At 48.1% G+C, this 17,705-nt stretch overlaps 1 protein-coding gene across 1 annotated transcript in view; it reads right to left on the reverse strand.

Annotated features, from left to right (window-relative positions):
- LOC141055866 (uncharacterized) overlaps window positions 1-17,705 on the reverse strand; it is a 363,279-nt gene that overhangs the window by 222,558 nt on the left and 123,016 nt on the right. The window contains 1 exon segment of the mRNA XM_073552584.1: window positions 819-829. Coding sequence (XP_073408685.1) covers window positions 819-829 — 11 coding nt within the window.

The raw sequence follows: 17,705 nt of genomic DNA on the forward strand, positions 1-17,705 counted from the left end.
GAGCCATCACAGGCTTGTATGTTGTATGATCGCACTGATCAGAGGTGTTTAGAAAAGGCTCGCGCATGCGTGTTTCTGAGTTCCCAGATCCCGCCCCGCAGTGCGTTATGAAGTATTCACACTGCGGGGCTGGGAAGTCTATATTTTGGCGTTAATGGGGGTCAGAAACAGAAGAGCCACCTTCACAAAATGCAGCCTTAGTGCTGCTGAAGGTGGCTCTTTTAGTTAAAAATGCCCAGGGGGTGACAGGTTCCCTTTAACCTGAAAAAAAACAGATAAAAGTTTTAGCAACAAGAAATATGCATCACTATAGGGAAAACAGAGTCACTGCACAATGTTAGTTAAGTCACTTCCGTAACATCTTTATTATACTCTATTATCTATACACAGTGGAGTAGATAGAAATCACAGGTCCGACAGACATGGATTTCTCCTAAACGGTGTGACGTAATTACTACATGTTTGGTTTTGAATTATTGAATTCGACAGGCAAAGAAAATGATACTATGTGCGTGTTTATACCGAGGTACCCTCTGCGAGATATAGTCATTATAAGTTTTGTAGTCAGATTCTAAGTCCAAGAGCAGGGGGAGGACCATCACCAGACAGCCCCTTTTATGATGTCATGACCCAGAACTATAGAGTACACTCATTGAGTTGAGAGGTCATTCGAGCTGGAGATTCCATGCCAAAAGGAACTCAGATGAGTGGAGACGTTGGCTCCGCCTTCTCCCCACATGGTTAGCCTAAGACCATCTAAGCAAATGTAAGTGTTGATTTCTACTTTTAAACCTGTTTATTTTGTATTTGCATTGTACATATCTAATGTCTCAACTTTGTAAGATCTTTTATCTCTGTAAACACTGCCCGTCTTTTGGGAATAAATTATAACTTTATCAGTCTGTCTTCATGCTCTAAAAACAAATTTTCGTGCCTTTAAGATAATTACGCTACTGATTTGGGTTGGCTTCGAACCCCTCTATTTAGTTTAAATATTAATAAGAGAACATCTGGAGCTGGTGGCAGCGAAGTGTGGTCTGGGTCCCGGGTACTGCTGACTGTGATGGAAAGGGATTGTCACGGTCCCCGATCCCCCTGTCACGCTCCCAGCCCTGCGCCCCCGTGCGCGCAGCGATACTCACCTCGTCCGGCAGCCGCGCTCCCTCCAGCAGCCTCGCTTCCTCCAGCCCCGGCGTCGGCCTCTCCCTTCCTCCGGCCCACGGCTGGTGACGTCACCGCGGGTCCCGCACATGCGCAGTAGGTCGCGGCCGGTCCTCCGCCGCTAAGCTGGGTTCCGGCGGTGCCCTGCCCCAATTGCACCGCCGGACCAATGGGGGCTCAGCAGCAGCCATATCAGGCCGCCCTCCCTTAGTGGAGGCGCCTGACCGTGGTTGTTTCCTTCTGCGCCTCAGGCCCTGAGTACTCCGCTGGAATCCGGCTCGCTGCCTAACCTCTGTGCTTGCTTCCAGCCCTGCTCCAGTCCTGTGTCCGTGCCCGTACCTGTCCAGTGTCCGCACCTGTTCCAGTCCAGTGTCCGTGCCTGCTCCAGTCCTGTCTCCGTGCCTGTTCCAGTCCTGTCTCCGTGCCTGTTCCAGTCCAGTGTCCGTGCCTGTTCCAGTCCAGTGTCCGTGCCTGTTCCAGTCCAGTGTCCGTGCCTGTTCCAGTCCAGTGTCCGTGCCTGTTCCAGTCCTGTGTCCGTGCCTGCTCCAGTCCTGTCTCCGTGCCTGCTCCAGTCCAGTGTCCGTGCCTGTTCCAGTCCAGTGTCCGTGCCAGCTCCAGTCCTGTGTCCTTGCCTGTTCAAGTCCTGTGTCCGTGCCGGCTCCAGTCCTGTCTCCGTGCCTGCTCCAGTCCGGTAACCGTGCCTGTTCAAGTCCTGTGTCTGTTCCTGCTCACGCCCTGTGCACCATTCCGAGCCGCCCCTCTTGGTTCCGGCTGCCGTGGCATTCGAGTCTCTGGTCTTGCGCCTAACGATCCCTGTATAGGGGTCGGTCACACCAGGTTGCTCGTCCGGGGTCCCTCGGTGCCACGGTCCAGAGGGTCCACTCCAGGGTATTCCTCCTCACAGTCTGTGGTGTTAACAGGGATTTTATAAGCTAATAGGGTGGCTTCGGCCAGAGCATTTTATAATTCCCTCATTGCAGCGTTCCGGGAGGCCAGTTCTCATTGAAGCAGCTGGCCGGCGACCACTTATCCCAGGTGTAGTTCCCCAACTGACCTGAGGGTAAGGGGGGCACCGGAGAGCTGCAAGTTGCAAAATGGAACTGAGAAAGTGGGATACTCACAAATCCTGACAGCTTGTAACATATTGAGGCATTGGTGGGATAACCAAAATAAACCCCCCTGCGGTAAATTGTTAGGGCAAGACTAGCTTGCTGTTTTTTATCACATGGAGCCAGCAGTGGGATAACTAAGATAAGCCCCCTGTGCCTGTGATAGCCGTGTGCGGCCAAAGGTCACATCCCCCTGTCTATGACATATTGGTGGCAGCGGTGGGATCGTGACATATTGCTAAGATATGCTGGATGTCCTGTAGGCTTATGGTAAATTGATGTTTGTATGTATGTTTGTTGTCCTTGATGTATATGGTCATGTCCAGAAAATGTGTTTATGACGTTTATGACCTTGAGAAGTTGAGGGTGAGCTTGATGGTTGGGCAGGACTTGTGGAAGTTTTTGTGGAAGGTCAGCAAATCATCTTTTGAGCCTGTCTGCACTATTAGCAGATCATCATGAGGCAAATTGGTGCTGATATCCAACCCATATTCCACAGAGACCATAAACTGAAAGAAATATTCCCAGAACTACCACTTCTGTTCTATAAACAGCCCGCTTACTTAAGGAATCTCCTTGTCAGAAGTGTCCTCTCATCTACCGAATGAAAGGGCATCGGAAGCTACCATGTAGCTTCCCTGCTCTATGCTCTACATATAAGAGCTAAATACCAGCAGGTGACCCTAGCATTTTTCCCCTTTGTTTCACTCATCCATCTGAGTGGGGCATGGTCGGATACCAACTTACACTTATGTCCAACCAGATAGTACCGTAATGTGTCTACCGCCCAATTTATGACCAAGCACTCCTTCTCTACGACTGAGTTATTCCTCTCACATGAGGATAGCTTCCTACTCAGGTGGAGAACAGGGTGCTCCTCCCCGTGTATCTCCTGGGAAAGGACTGCTCCTACCCTGACATCTGAGACGTCTGTTTGGAGAATAAACGCCTTAAAGTCAGGGGCCACCAGATCCAGTTGCTTACACAGAGCCCCTTTCATTTCTCTGCCTCTTCAGACCATTTGACCATTACCAATTTCTTCGCCTTTAGGAGGTCAGTCAGGGGTGCGGCCATCATGGCGAAGTTCGGGATGAACCTCCTGTAGTATCCCACGATCCCCAGGAAGGCTCTAACTTTTTTGATGGACAACGGTCTCGGTCATGTTTGAATTGCCTCAACTTTACTGATTTGGGGTTTTATTTCGCCTCAACCCACTACATATCCCAGGTACTTGGCTTTTTCTTGCCCCATGGCACATTTCTTCGGGTTTACGGAAAATCCCACCCTCCTTAGAGCATCAAACAATGCTTGGACCTTTTCCAAATGAATCTCCCAGTCTGGGATAAAAAATAACAAAATCATCAAGGTATGCAGCGGCGTATTGCTTATGGGGTGCAAGAATTCTATCCATAGCTATCCATAGCTCTCTGGAAGGTCTCCAGAGCCCCCTGCAGTCTGTCAGGGGGCAGTTGGGACAAAGCAGGAGACGTGGAACCTGGGCCCCTGAACTGCCCCTCAGGCTAAGGGGGTGCCCTGACTCTCCATAACTTGGAGGTACACTTGAAGGTAGTGAGGCCCAAGTCCCCGACCTGTCCCTATCTCCTGTTTAGCCCTGAGCTAAACCACCAACCCCCTCCCCAAGAGGTGAGACAGGGAATAAAGTGAACTGCACCCAATAACTCACAAAGGAAAATAAAACAGACACCACGGGGTTAAAGCAACTAAAACCCAAAACTTAGCTTTGCTCTGCTGCAAATGCTCCAAGCAGACCAACAGAGTAAGGATCCGATCAGCATCCAGCAGCAACTCCACTGCTCCAGATAAGCTGATCCCCCTGTCCACCAGGTAGGTCCAGTCTTCACGACGGTTGGATAACAAATGAACAATATTACCAACAGTGATTTACTGCACATGACGACCTTTTATAGGAAGGAGGGGGGAGTAGTTATCACCTGTTGGTTAATTCAAACGTGTAGTAACCACAGCGGCCACCGGGGGCAAAACCAGCACCAAAACAACTACAGTTGTAGTAAACCCCAGCGGCCACCGGGGGAAAAAGGTTTCTATAAGAATCCACATTCTGCCACGGCTCCAAAAATGGACCGTGACAGTACCCCTCCTTCAATGAGGGGCCTCTGGACCCTCAACACTGCACCTCACCCGAAAAACACCTACGGTGCAGACGCCTAGGTCCACCAGAGTTCACCTCAGCGACCACCTGACTCGCAGGTTTATGGAAAACGTGGGCAGATGGAAATGGCAATGTATGCTCCGGAGGCACCACAAATCTCCAGAGCGCCGACCTGGGGAACGAGTTGTATATGGGCATAATTGGGGGTAACTCCAGCTGGTAAGTCACCCGATACAGCCCGATCACCCGAGAACTCCAGACCCCAGTAACACACGTCCACTGGATGTTTTTGGTGGCCACCCATACATACTCGTTCACACACAGGTCCGGACCTGAACGTTTATTACCATTCATGCGCTTGACACAAAATGGTGAACTCTTCAAAGGACTGACAACAGAGGCGTCCCCCTGTGTCGTCATACTCACACCCCCACAATGCTCAGAAGGAGTCACCACTCTCCTCCGTCCCCTCCTCCTACGAGGACTCCGACACCCAGGGTTAGCATGTGGTGAGAGTAGAGACTTGCCCCTACTCCCTGGCAGCACCTCTGCTGCCCCCACTGGAGAATGGGATGGTTGTAGAAAGACGGCAGAGACAGTAGCCCCTGGGCAGCAGCCCTCACACAACTGATCCCAGCTGACTACTTCCCTAGACCACCAATCTATGACCGGGTTGTGTTTTTCTAACCAAGGGAGGCCTAAAACAATAGGTGATAGCATTCCCCCCAAGACGTAGCATGACAGGGACTCTTCATGCTGAGTCCCTATGCGCAGATGTATATTTTGTACGACTTGGGTCAACCTCCCCTGGCTCAGTGGGACAGAGTCAATGGCCTGGACGCTTAGAGGTTTGGCCAGCGTCCTACACTTCAGGCCATGTGTCTGGACAAAGTGAGCGTCCACAAGATTGACTCCCGCTCCACTGTCCACAAACACCGGTATGCCCTTAGGTACCCCGCCAACCACCACCTCTGCTGACATAGTACACTGAGAGGGCAAAATGGAGGAAATATACACTCCCTGGTCGCCTCCCTCCACACGACCAGGGGGGCGCGGCTCCTTAGATGGTACAGAAGTTTTGGCGCGCTTGCCAGACCCTGAAAACATGACCAGTCTGCCCACAGCTAAAACATGCCCCCACATCACGACGATCCGCAGGCAAAACCGCTGGGGAACCAACTCCTCCCACCTGCCTGGGCTCATCCACCGGCACCTGTGAGTCCTCCTCCTCAGCAAGGACCCCAGGGTGCATATTCGCCAAAGCCGCAAAAAACTCGTCCACCGACCGTAGAGATGGTGAATCGGCCGGCAGAGAGAAGGCCCAGGATAGGAGATCACCTTCAAGGAGGGCTATAATGAATCCCACCCGCTGTACCTCACTCCCTAATGAACGAGTGCAGAGCCTGAAGTGTAGCTTGCAGGCCTCCTGAAAAAACAAAAAATTCTCTCTCCCTCCAGAAAACCTGTCTGGGAGAGATAACTTGGGCTCTGGTTGCGCCTGCATCTGAGCTGAGGCCCTGTACCCTTCCCACTGCTGCAGCTGCTGCTCCACCACACCACGCAGCACCCCACGCTCCTCAGTGAGGGTCTGCAGCAATTGGAGACAGGTCTGCATTAGGGCCATGGCTCACCAGGAAAAAATGGATGGGTTGGTAATAATGTCACGGGGAAGTTGGGACAAAGCAGGAGACGTGGAACCTGGGCCCCTGAACTGCCCTCAGGCTAAGGGGGTGCCCTGACTCTCCTTAACTTGGGGGTACACTTGAAGGTAGTGAGGCCCAAGTCCCCGACCTGTCCCTATCTCCTGTTTAGCCCTGAGCTAAACCACCAACCCCCTCCAAAGGAGGTGAGACAGGGAATAAAGTGAACTGCACCCAATAACTCACAAAGGAAAATAAAACAGACACCACGGGGTTAAAGCAACTAAAACCCAAAATTTAGCTTTGCTCTGCTGCAAATGCTCCAAGCAACAGAGTAAGGATCCGATCAGCATCCAGCAGCAACTCCACTGCTCCAGATAAGCTGATCCCCCTCTCCACCAGGTAGGTCCAGTCTTCACCACGGTTGGATAACAAATGAACAATATTACCAACAGTGATTTACTGCACATGACGACCTTTTATAGGAAGGAGGGGGCAGTAGTTATCACCTGTTGGTTAATTCAAACGTGCAGTATCCCCAGCGGCCACCGGGGGCAAAACCAGCACCAAAACAACTACAGTTGTAGTAAACCCCAGCAGCCACCAGCGGAAAAAGGAAAAAGGTTTCTATAAGAATCCACATTCTGCCACGGCTCCAAAAATGGACAGTGACACAGTCCAAACGGCATCCGGACATACTGGAAGCATCCGTCCAGAGTAGAAATAGCAGCCTTCTCCTTGGTTCTCGCCGTAGGGATCTGCCAATATCCCTTTGTCAAATCCAAGTTGGTTATGTACCTTGTGGGCCCAGGTCTCTCAATCAGCTAATTGACGCGTGGCATGGGATATGCGTTGAATTTGGAGACCTCATTCAACTTCCGATAGTTGTTGCAGACCCTCCATTCACCATCGGGTTTTGGGACCAGGACAATCGGGCTCAACCAACCGCTCTTGGACTCTTCATTAACCCTTAGTTTTAACAGAACTTCGTGTTCTACGACCTTCGAGCCCCCCGGCAATTCCGAGCAAAGGTCCCTGCTCTTCTGGAGCAACTCACGGCATTGCTGTTTCTGGGCCTTCGACAGCATCTCCATTATGGCAACACCTCCAACCTCGCCTTCTGGGTTGCCCAGCAAGCACGGAGTTTCAGCCGCCATGGCTTGATGAGGTTGACATGGTAGACCTGATATGGTTTCCGTCTTCCTGGTTGATGAATCTTATAATTTACATTACCAAGCTTCTCCACCACTTCATAGAGCCCTTGCCATTTGTCCAAGAACTTTCTTCCCACCGTTGGATTTAGCACAAATACTCGGTATCCCGGATTAAACTGCCTCACTCTGGCTGACCGCTTGTAGACACTGACCTGAGCTTCTTGTGCCTGGAGGAGGTGTCCTTTTACTATGGGCATCACCTTCACAATACTATGCTGCATCAGTGCCACATGCTCAATAGAGCTACTGTGGGGCGTGACTTTGGCTTCCCAGGTTTCCTTGGCTATATCCAGGAGACCTCGCGGATGTCATCCATGCAGAAGCTCGAATGGCGAAAACCCTGTGGAGGCCTGTGGAACCTCACGGATGGAGAACATCAGATATGGTAAGAGACAGTCACAGTCTCTACCGTCCTTTTCTATAACTTTCGTCAGCAAGCTTTTCAGTGTTTTATTGAACCGTTCGACAAGGCCATCTGTCTGGAGATGGTACACAGAAGTTCTCAATTGGGAGATTTGCAGGACCTTGCATAATTCCCTCATCACCTTACTCATAAAAGGTGTTCCCTGGTCGGCCAGGATCTCCTTTGGTCAACCTGTCTGGGAAAAAACATGGACCAATTCTCAGGCTATACTTTTTGCACAGGAGTTTCTGAGGGGAATTGCTTCAGGGTAGCGTGTGGCGTAGTCCACTATGACCAATATGTATTGATGCCCACAAGCAGATTTCACCTGGGGACCAAGTCCATGGCAATTCTCTCAAATGACACTTTGATGATAGGCAATGGCACAAGGGGACTCCGAAAATGAGAGGTGGGGGGCGGTTAACTGACAAGTATGGCTGAACCTGCAATGGTTTAATATTTCCTGTTGACACCCAGGCCAATAGAACCTCTTCACAATCCATTCCTGCATTTTTTCCACTCCCATATGTCCCCCAAGATGGCCCCTTCCGTCTATAGGGGCCCGGCACCAGCTCCTCCCTCACTTTTGTGACCTGATACAACAACTTCCCACTCATAAAATAGGGAAACCTTGTGTCAGCCCCCAGCTCCTGTGCAATCCCATTAATGACAGTGACATTGTTAAAGGCTTCTTTCAGAGTTGGGTTCCTATGTTGGGCAGTCCCAAAATTCTCACTGGTCACCCATAACTCCGGAATGTCAGACACAGGGGACACTTCCTCTTCATCCCCCACAAGGACACAAAAGGGAAATCTGTCTGCCTCTGGGTGTGGTGATCTTATTAGGGTTCACGGGTTCCCTTTTCGTGCCAGCGAACTCAGAACCCTTCCCCCACAGATCCCAAAATAAACAAAAGTCCCGGCCTATAGGATACAAGTCCAGAATGACGCCGACCTCATGGGACTCAGTACCGTGGGCCATTTCAATGTCCACTCTGGCCATAAGGTAGTAATTAGCATCACCATGAATTCACTGAACGCCGACCTTTTTCCCCAGGATCAGTTGGAGAGGAAAAGTGGTCCTCACTAGGGTCACTAAACTCCTGGAGTCTAGCAGTGCAGTTACCTCCCGACCGTTCGCCTTCACGGAACATGCTTGAGGCCCCTCATTGGGTGGAGAGTTCACAATGCAGGCCCGGTATGCATAATATGAACTACGGCACCCTGTGCTGCACTCCATCTGCTTCGGGGTCAGGGAATAACGGGCATTTATATGTTCTGGCCCGTGGCATCTCCAACAAATAACATCACCCGTAGGGACCTTGGGCACCACCTCCCTCACCCCTTTGAACCCTTGGATGCCCCACCCCTTTTGGGCCTCCGCCCCCCTGTTGACACCCCCAGTATGAAGTGGGCTGCCTTCCCACGGAACCTTCAACCCCCAGTTATCTCTTGATCAGTCCGACCAGTTCATCGGCATTCCAGGGATCACCCTGGGGAACCCAAATCTGTACGGGCCTCGGCAGGGAATACACAAACAGGTCCATCACCCCCCGTTCTATCATCTGCGCAGGCATGGCGGACTCTGGCTGCAGCCACTTCTGGACCAGGAGCAACAGGTCAAACATTTGGGAGCGCGGTGGTTTGTACCGGTGATACGCACAACGGTGAACCCGCTGTGCCCTGAGAGTCATTGTCACCCCCAAGCATGCAAGAATCTCAGATTTTAGCTTGCCATGCTCTTTGACATCCTGCAAAACTAAATTATAGTACCCTTTCTGGGGTTCGCCCATCAGGTATGGCTCCAGTACCTCTGCCCACTACTCTGGCGGGACTTTCTCCCACTCGGTGACCCTTTCAAACAAAGTCAGGAAGGCCTCGAAATCATCCCCGGGAGTCATTTTCTGCAAAGCCTGCACTACCGCCTTCCGGACTTGGGCGTCATCAGCTGGACCTGGGATTGCGGCGCTCATCCTGCCCTAGATGGCGGTTGCCAGAAGCTGCATCTGCTGCTGTTACTGCTGCTGGCTCTGCTGTAACAAAAGCCTTTTGGTCTCTTGCTGTTGCTGCTACGACTGGACCAAGTGTTTCAGCAGGTCCTTCATTTTGTCTGGCAATGCTTTTTCACTTGCGCCAGACTTAATCCAGGACATCCACGTTTATGCTGTTTGTTTTGAGGCACCAACATTTATTTATATGTTTTGTATTTTAACTTGAGTCATTTCAATAAAACTGTTATTTTATTATTTTTTTGAGTAGATACTTCTTGATCGTGTTAGTAGTCTAGTGACTATAGGATCAATGTTTGGTTAATCCAGGACATACAGTCCTTCTTATAGCAGTCTCACATCTCTGCTGGGAACGCTGCCCACACATCTAACACCAATTGTAGGGGTTGTACTCACTCGGGTGCGACGCGAGGAAAACAGTAGACACGTTCCTTTAAAAGTTCATGTGGGTTTATTCATAAACCCAGAAGCAAAAGCAGAAAGTAAACAGAATTTAGATCAGGCAAAACCAAAGTATAAATGTCCATAGTAGAGTGCTGCTCCACCAGGCCTGTGAGCACACAGGCTGGAGTAATGTCCTGCACTCAGGTTCAGTCTGGAGCCACACACACAGTAGGCCTTCTCCATCCCAACAGAGACCATGTGTCAAACAACAGCCTCCATTATATAGGCTGTAACTACACCCAGTCGTGAGGTACTGTATGTAGGTAGACAGACCTGCCCAACTCTCATAGCTACCCACAACCAAGACCCAGGTACAACAAACGAACCTCTTAGTGCTTTCATGCACTAGAGAAAATTCTCTGGGTTACATCACAGAGACAAGTCATCTCTGTGACACATACCTCCCATCGACTATGCGACCATTAGCCACACTACACTTTATTGGGAAAACCATGCAAAAAGCTGCAAACAAGGCTGAATCTACACAGACACACAATCAGGAATGAACTGGACACATCTGTAGGATAAAATTTCTCTGGACCTGGACCCTGTGTGACAGATTTAAAGGTCTTACTCTTAAAAAGTCATTTTAAGGACCACAGAGAGAGAAAAAATTATGCTCAATTCTTTGACAACAAGACTCAATTTAACACCTGGATTTATGACTCTCTACAGGGATACAATTCACACCTCCACCAGACAGACTCCACATAACTAAGAACATTCCCACTGCCTCTCAATTTGTAAAAAAAAATGCCTAATTTGATTTCCTTGGTTTATCTTTAGGAGGCATCACCCCTCCCACCTCATGAAACAAATGCCCTGCTGTAATATTCCACGCCAATCGTTACCCCGATGCCTCTACCTTGTGCCAGTCATTACACTGGCTACCCATCCACTCCAGAATCCAGTACAAACTTATTACCCTCACCCAAAAAGCATTCCATGGCTCAGCACCACCCTACATCTCCTCCCTTGTTTCAGTATACCACCCTACCCGCGCCCTCCGTTCTGCTGATGACCTGAGGTTAGCATCCTCAATAATCAGAACCTCCCACTCCCGTCTCCAAGACTTTACACGTGCTGCGCCAATTCTTTGGAATGCACTTCCCAGGTCAATACGATTAGTCCCCAATCCCCACAATTTTAAGCGTGCCCTGAAAACGCATTTATTCAGACTGGCCTACTGCCTCAACACATTAACCTAATCTATCCCTGGGTGGCACAGTCAAAAGTTTTACCATAACCAGGTTCCCTGCATCATGTTCCCACATGCTTTATGCATCCATTAGCCCTCTGTGTCTGTACTGTTACACACTTAACATTATGGCTGGTCCATACAATCAAGGCAACTGTTACCACCCACCTTTCATGTCTACCTCTTTCCTCATAGACTGTAAGCTTGCGAGCAGGGCCCTCATTCCTCTTGGTATTTGTTATAATCTATGTGATTATTGTTATGCTGTAATGTCTATTGTCTGTACAAATCCCCTCTGAAATGTAAAGTGCTGTGGAATATGTCGGTGCTATAGAAATAAAATTTATTTATTTATTATTAATAATATCTCTTAAATGTTTTGCCTTTTTCTCATTAATTAATTTGTAATTTTGACTGAAGAAGGAACCTCTGTGCTCTGAAAGATGCAAACAGATATTTTTTTCTGGGTAGCCAATAAAGGTATCACTCTGAAAATACTTTTGTCATCATTGGGCATAAAAGTACAGCCTTGCTCGCTTCTCCACTGTCTCCCTTCCTGTCTTCAGCGGTCACGAGGTACCGCTCATTACGACTCACGAATATGTGCATATTCATGAGTGTAATGAGCGGCACCACATGACCGCTGAAGACAGGAAGGGAGACAGTGAAGAAGAGAGGCTGCAGAGACCGCGGCAGGACAGGTAAGTATAGCGATATTCACCTGTCCCCCGGTCCATCGCTGCTCACCGCTGTCTCTGCTGCATCCTGTGTCAGTGACGTTTAGGCAGCAGGGGGCGCAGTGACGTGGTTAGTGCGCACCGCCCCTCTGCTGGCTGAACAGTCACTGACACAAGAAGCGGCAGACAGCGGCGATGGACCCAGGAGAGGTGAATATGTTTGTTTTTTTTTGCAGCATATGGGGTCATATCCTATGGAGCAGCATATGGGGGCATATTCTATGGGGCAGCATATGGGGGCATAGTCTATGGAGCAGCATATGGGGCATATTCTACATATGGGGCATATTCTATGGGGCAGCATATGGGGGCATAATTTATGGAGCAGCATATGGGGTATTTTCTATGGGGCAGCATATGGGGGCATAAACTATGGAGAAGCATATGGGGGCATAATCTATGGAGAAGCATATGGGGGCATAATCTATGGAGAAGCATATGGGGGCATAATCTATGGAGCAGCATATGGGGGCATAGTCTATGCAGAAGCATATGGGGCATATTCTATGGGGCAGCAAATGGGGGCATAGTCTATGGGGCAGCATATGGGGGCATAATCTATGGAGAAGCATATGGGGGCATATTCTATGGAGCAGCATATGGGGGCATATTCTATGGAGCAGCACATGGGGGCATAGGCTATGGATCAGCATATGGGGCATATTCTATGGGGCAGTGTTGTGAGTTCATTTTCCCCTTCACCATTGAGGTCTGATGAACTCCCTCTTCTGGTGAAGGAAGGTAGTGAGGCTGATTACAAAGCACCTGAGCAGAATGATGATGACTGGGTGACTGGAATTGCTGACTGGATATAAGGCAGCCGATGCCCTTCTGCCTTGCGGGTGGTTACTCTGAGGGATTCTTGGAGACCAGTCTGATTCCTGCTCCTCAAAAGCTAAGTTTTCTGCTCTACTTTTTGCATTTGTGTTTTGGTTTTGTCTTGCCTTGTTTTTCTGGATTTCTGCCTTTCCCTGCTGGGTGAGCTGAATTCCTTTTTGCTCTGTCTTCAGAAAATACCTGAGTACTGATATAGTCTTTTTGAAGCCTAGCGTCTTCAGGGCTTTTTTCCCTATCAGTCTGTTGGCTCTTGTTTTTGAGAGGGTTTTGGCGGATTGCAGACAGCAGCTTTTCTATTCTGTCCTATTTAGTTAGCTTGGGCCCCATCATTTGCTCAGCCTATCTTTCTATCTGTGTGAGTGTTTTTTCATCTTGCTTCACCGTCATTATATGTTGGGGGCTGCCTTTTGCTTTGGGGTCTGCTCTGGGGCAGGTTAGATTTCCTTTCTGTCTTTAGGCTATGTAGTTCTCCGGCTGTGATCATGGGGTCTAGCGCACCGTAGGAACCCCCCACGGCTACTGCTAGTTGTTGTTGTTAGGTTCAGGGGTCTGCAATCCGATAGCTGCCAACTTCTCTGGCTTTCTGGACTTAGCTAGTATTTCTGTTTTTGCCTCCTACGGTGACTCATTCATAACAGAGCAGCATATGGAGCATATTCTATGGGGCAGCATATGGGGGCATAATCTATGGAGCAGCATATGTGACATATTCTATGGAGAAGCATATGGGGCATATTCTATGGGGCAGCATATGGAGGCATAGTCTATGGGGCAGCATATGGGAGCATAGTCTATGGAGCAGTATATGGGGGCACAGTCTATGGGGCAGCATATGGGGGGCATAAACTATGGAGCAGCATATGGGGGCATAATCTATGGAGCTGCATATGGGGGCATATTGTATGGAGCAGCATATGGGGGCATAAACTATGGAGCAGCATATGGGGGCATAAACTATGGAGCAGCATATGGGGGCATAAACTATGGAGCAGCATATGTGGCATATTCTATGGGGCAGCATATGGGGCATAATCTATGGAGCAGCATATGGGGGCATATTCTATGGGGCAGCATATGGGGGCATATTCTATGGAGCAGCATATGCGGGCATATTCTATGGAGCAGCATATGGGGGCATAGTCTATGGGGCAGCATATGGGGGCATAGTCTATGGATTCCACCCTCAGTTTATACACGAGTCAATAAGTTTTCCCAGTTTTTTTGTGGCAAAATTAGGGGGGGTCGGCTTTTACACGAGTATATACGGTACATGGATTTTTCTGGCTAACACGATACCCAATATAATTTGTTATTGTACAGCACTAATACAGAAAAGTCCTGTCTCTGAGATCAGCATCAAGGGAGACTAAAAACAAGTATTGCACATCCTCCCATCATGCAATAGGCATGTAGATCTACTTCATCACTACATGAAATATGGGATGATGGCCCACAGTATGTTCTTAAATGGTCTAATGTGACCCCTATTGTATAATTAGAGAAACACAAGGATCACCACACTTGTTAGTTATTAAATAGCATATGTGGGATATAACTGATAAGAAATAATTTCTCATGAGTGTGTCACACCAACCTGGGAGATCAGATGAGGGTAGAAGTTCACTGCATATTGTGAATCACAGATCTTCCATTTAGCCTGTGTATTTGGATCCCATATTAAATGAATTTTGTTTCCATTGGTGCTGAAGAGGTTAACGACCCTTTCTATGCAGGTCAGAAACATGCAGCTCCATTTCAACTGCTTCTGATCCAGTCCTTAACTCTTCCTATAAAACCTGGCCAGACTCAGTCCTGCTGGTGAAAACTCTGCTTCCTTTCTCTTAGGAGATGCTGTGCGCTAAAGCTAAGAAGTTTAGAGTTGTAATTGTGATGTTCTGTAGTTTGCATGTGTGTGTTCATCTTCTTGTCCCCTTTCCCATTTAGTTTATTCCTCCCAGTCCCTACCATCCTCCCTATTGTGGGTTAGTGCTTATGTTTGATAGAGGTTTTCAGTCATCCATGTCTTGTATTTGTGTCTGGTTTACCTTTCATTTCTGCTCCATGCTCATGGGGTGGGGGAAGGGACACATTAGGGTCATAGTAAGGTCAGACATTCAGTCCTTTCTACCTTTAAGAGTATCCCAGGACAGGGATAGTTAGGGTCCCAGCTCCAGTGAGAGTTTGATGCCCCTCTTCCTTACTGAAGACCGTCACAGTGTGACATAATTCTGATACAGAAGATCTGCTATCTCGATGAAGTAGAACAATATGTGAACTTCATTCACAGAGAACTGAATAGCAACGGGTAGAGTTTAAAATCCAAAAATGCAATCCAGGTTGGGGCTATATTCACACAAAACAGGCATAGGAAATTTGATAATTGAGTCCCTTAGGGGCTATTGATTCTAGTCTAAAAATCCACTCACTTTCCTTATTCAGGACACATCTATTGTGATCACCTCCTCTGACATTGGGTTTAACCACCTCAATGACTGTGGTTTCACCTAAATGTACACTGTTCACGGGTCACGCTAATGGGGTTTTCTGACCATGGTGAATATCACCCAAATGCTCCCCCACCCTCCTCCTAAACTCCCTTTTGATCTTGCCTACATAATAGGGCAGGTGCATTTGGCCATATATATAAGTCCTGAGGTTTTACAGTTGGAATAACCCCTCTGTAAAAAGGTTTTACCAGTAGAAGAACTCGAGAAAGATTTACATCTTTCATGGTAATCATGGTATAGTCTCATCATGGTAAATGGATAAGACCATGTAGAATCATAGACATAGAATGTTAGAGTTGGAAAGGACCTCCTGGGTCATCTGGTCCAACCCCCTGCTCAAAGCAGGATTCACTAAATCATCCCAGACAGATGTCTGTCCAGCCTCTGTTTGAAGACTCCTTCCATGGAAGTCTTCACACAGAGGCTGGACAGACATCCGTTTGGGTTGATTTAGTGAATCCTGCTTTGAGCAGGGGGTTGGACCAGATGACCCAGGAAGTCCCTTCCAACTGTACCATTCTATGATTCTACATGGTCTCATCCAATTACACGTACAACATTCTCCACATTTAAAGAAACCGCAGATTCTTCTATCTAGCCAAGTCCCCTTGGGGGCAGGTTTTTCTAGAAACTATACACTAAATGGTCCCGAACTGACCAACCTTTTCTTTAAGGGCCCTTTACACATAGCAATAACGCTAGCAATATCGCTAAAGCGTCACCGATTTTGTGACGCAGCAGCGATATCACTAGCGATATCGCTACATGTGATACTCACCTCCGACTGGCTCCCCCGCTGGTTATCGCTGATCGCGCGAGATCGGCCTGGTCCATTTCTCGTCGTCGACTTCCTGCTGGCGCCGACGAGCGAGCCATGGACGCGGGAGGAAGAAAACATCATGGCTGCGTCTGACGGTAAGTATCGACCGCCAACCGCTGCTGCATCGCTAGTGAGATCTGCCTGTTTGGCAGCTCACTAGCGACCATTTAGCGATGCACCAGCGATCCTAACAGGGTCATATCGTGGTCGGGATCACTGGTGCATCTCTAAAAGTAACAGGGCCTTTAATGTGGGAGTAGATCCCACAGCACCCCTCAAGTATGGGTCAGCCACAAGAATATCCCACTGTTTTCTGCGGATATTAAATATACAGTCACTCTGATTGTCGTAAGTTCCTATTACTCTTGTTATCCCATCTTTTTCTTGGTCTCTTGGTTAGGTATGGAGGAGTGTCTGTCTCGCCCGCTTTCCTACAATCGATCGGGTGGAATTCAAAATATACTGTGGGTATCCTTTTATTCTAAATCTGGTGTTCCTCTATTGCCCATATATTAGAATCTGTGACATTAGAACATGAAAATTGGCCCTTGGGTATTCCATTTTTTTATTAGTGCTTGTAGGTTTTTGGTAAATGAGCGTCCCTAGGGTCCCATCCAGTTCTTTCTTGATTAGTACATCCAGGAAAGGCAACTGTAATAGTTACATCCCGATATACATCTAAGGTTCACTCTACTGATGTTGAGTTCCCTGACAAATTCAAGAAATTTCATAGTAGAAAAAGACAGCAGGATGGCACTCACCGGCCTCTTGAAATGATTCACTTTATTTCATATTGACAAAGCATAGGCATCGGCACGGGTGAGATGTAAAAAGACGGACATCTTTTGCAAATAGAGACCAAATGGATCCTCCGTACAAAAGCCACAGGTCCTTTGGGTCTAAATGAAAAAGTGGATATGTCCGTATTTCTCTGAAGCGGTTATGATTGCTAGTTTTATTGCATATGGTGTATGTAAATTATGCTTGTTTTTAATTTTATTTTTTATTTTAGGGGTTTTTTTAAGACACGTTCAGGTAAAGGTTGGAGTTTTTTTGTTCACACATGTGGTATAAATTAGTGTTTCCTTGAGCCTGAGCATAGGACCTGTTGAAGTGCATTGTGCACGAAACAGCTGTTGTCCGTCTTTTTACATCTCTCCCGTGCCGATGCCTATGCTTTGTCAATATGAAATAAAGTGAATCATTTCAAGAGAACGGTGAGTGCCATCCTGCTGTCTTTTTCTACTATGATATTTCATGTTTTTCTCATATGGATAGAGCACCCATTCAATAAGGGTTATAGGTGTCACACTAATAGCAGTTACAAGCAGCCTTGCAGGTATTTCTTATCCAGGGACAGTGCTGGATGTTTCTTTCTTTCCTTGGATTGAAATTCAAGAAATTGTTCACTTGTCTATGACCAGATGTTAAAAATGTTGTCAATATATCTATACCATACCCCAATATAAGGATGCCAACACATGATCATCCCTGAA

Source organism: Dendrobates tinctorius, unplaced genomic scaffold (genome assembly GCF_039654945.1).
Source record: "Dendrobates tinctorius isolate UK_male_01 unplaced genomic scaffold, ASM3965494v1 ptg000192l, whole genome shotgun sequence".
Classification (NCBI taxonomy): Eukaryota; Metazoa; Chordata; class Amphibia; order Anura; family Dendrobatidae; genus Dendrobates; species Dendrobates tinctorius.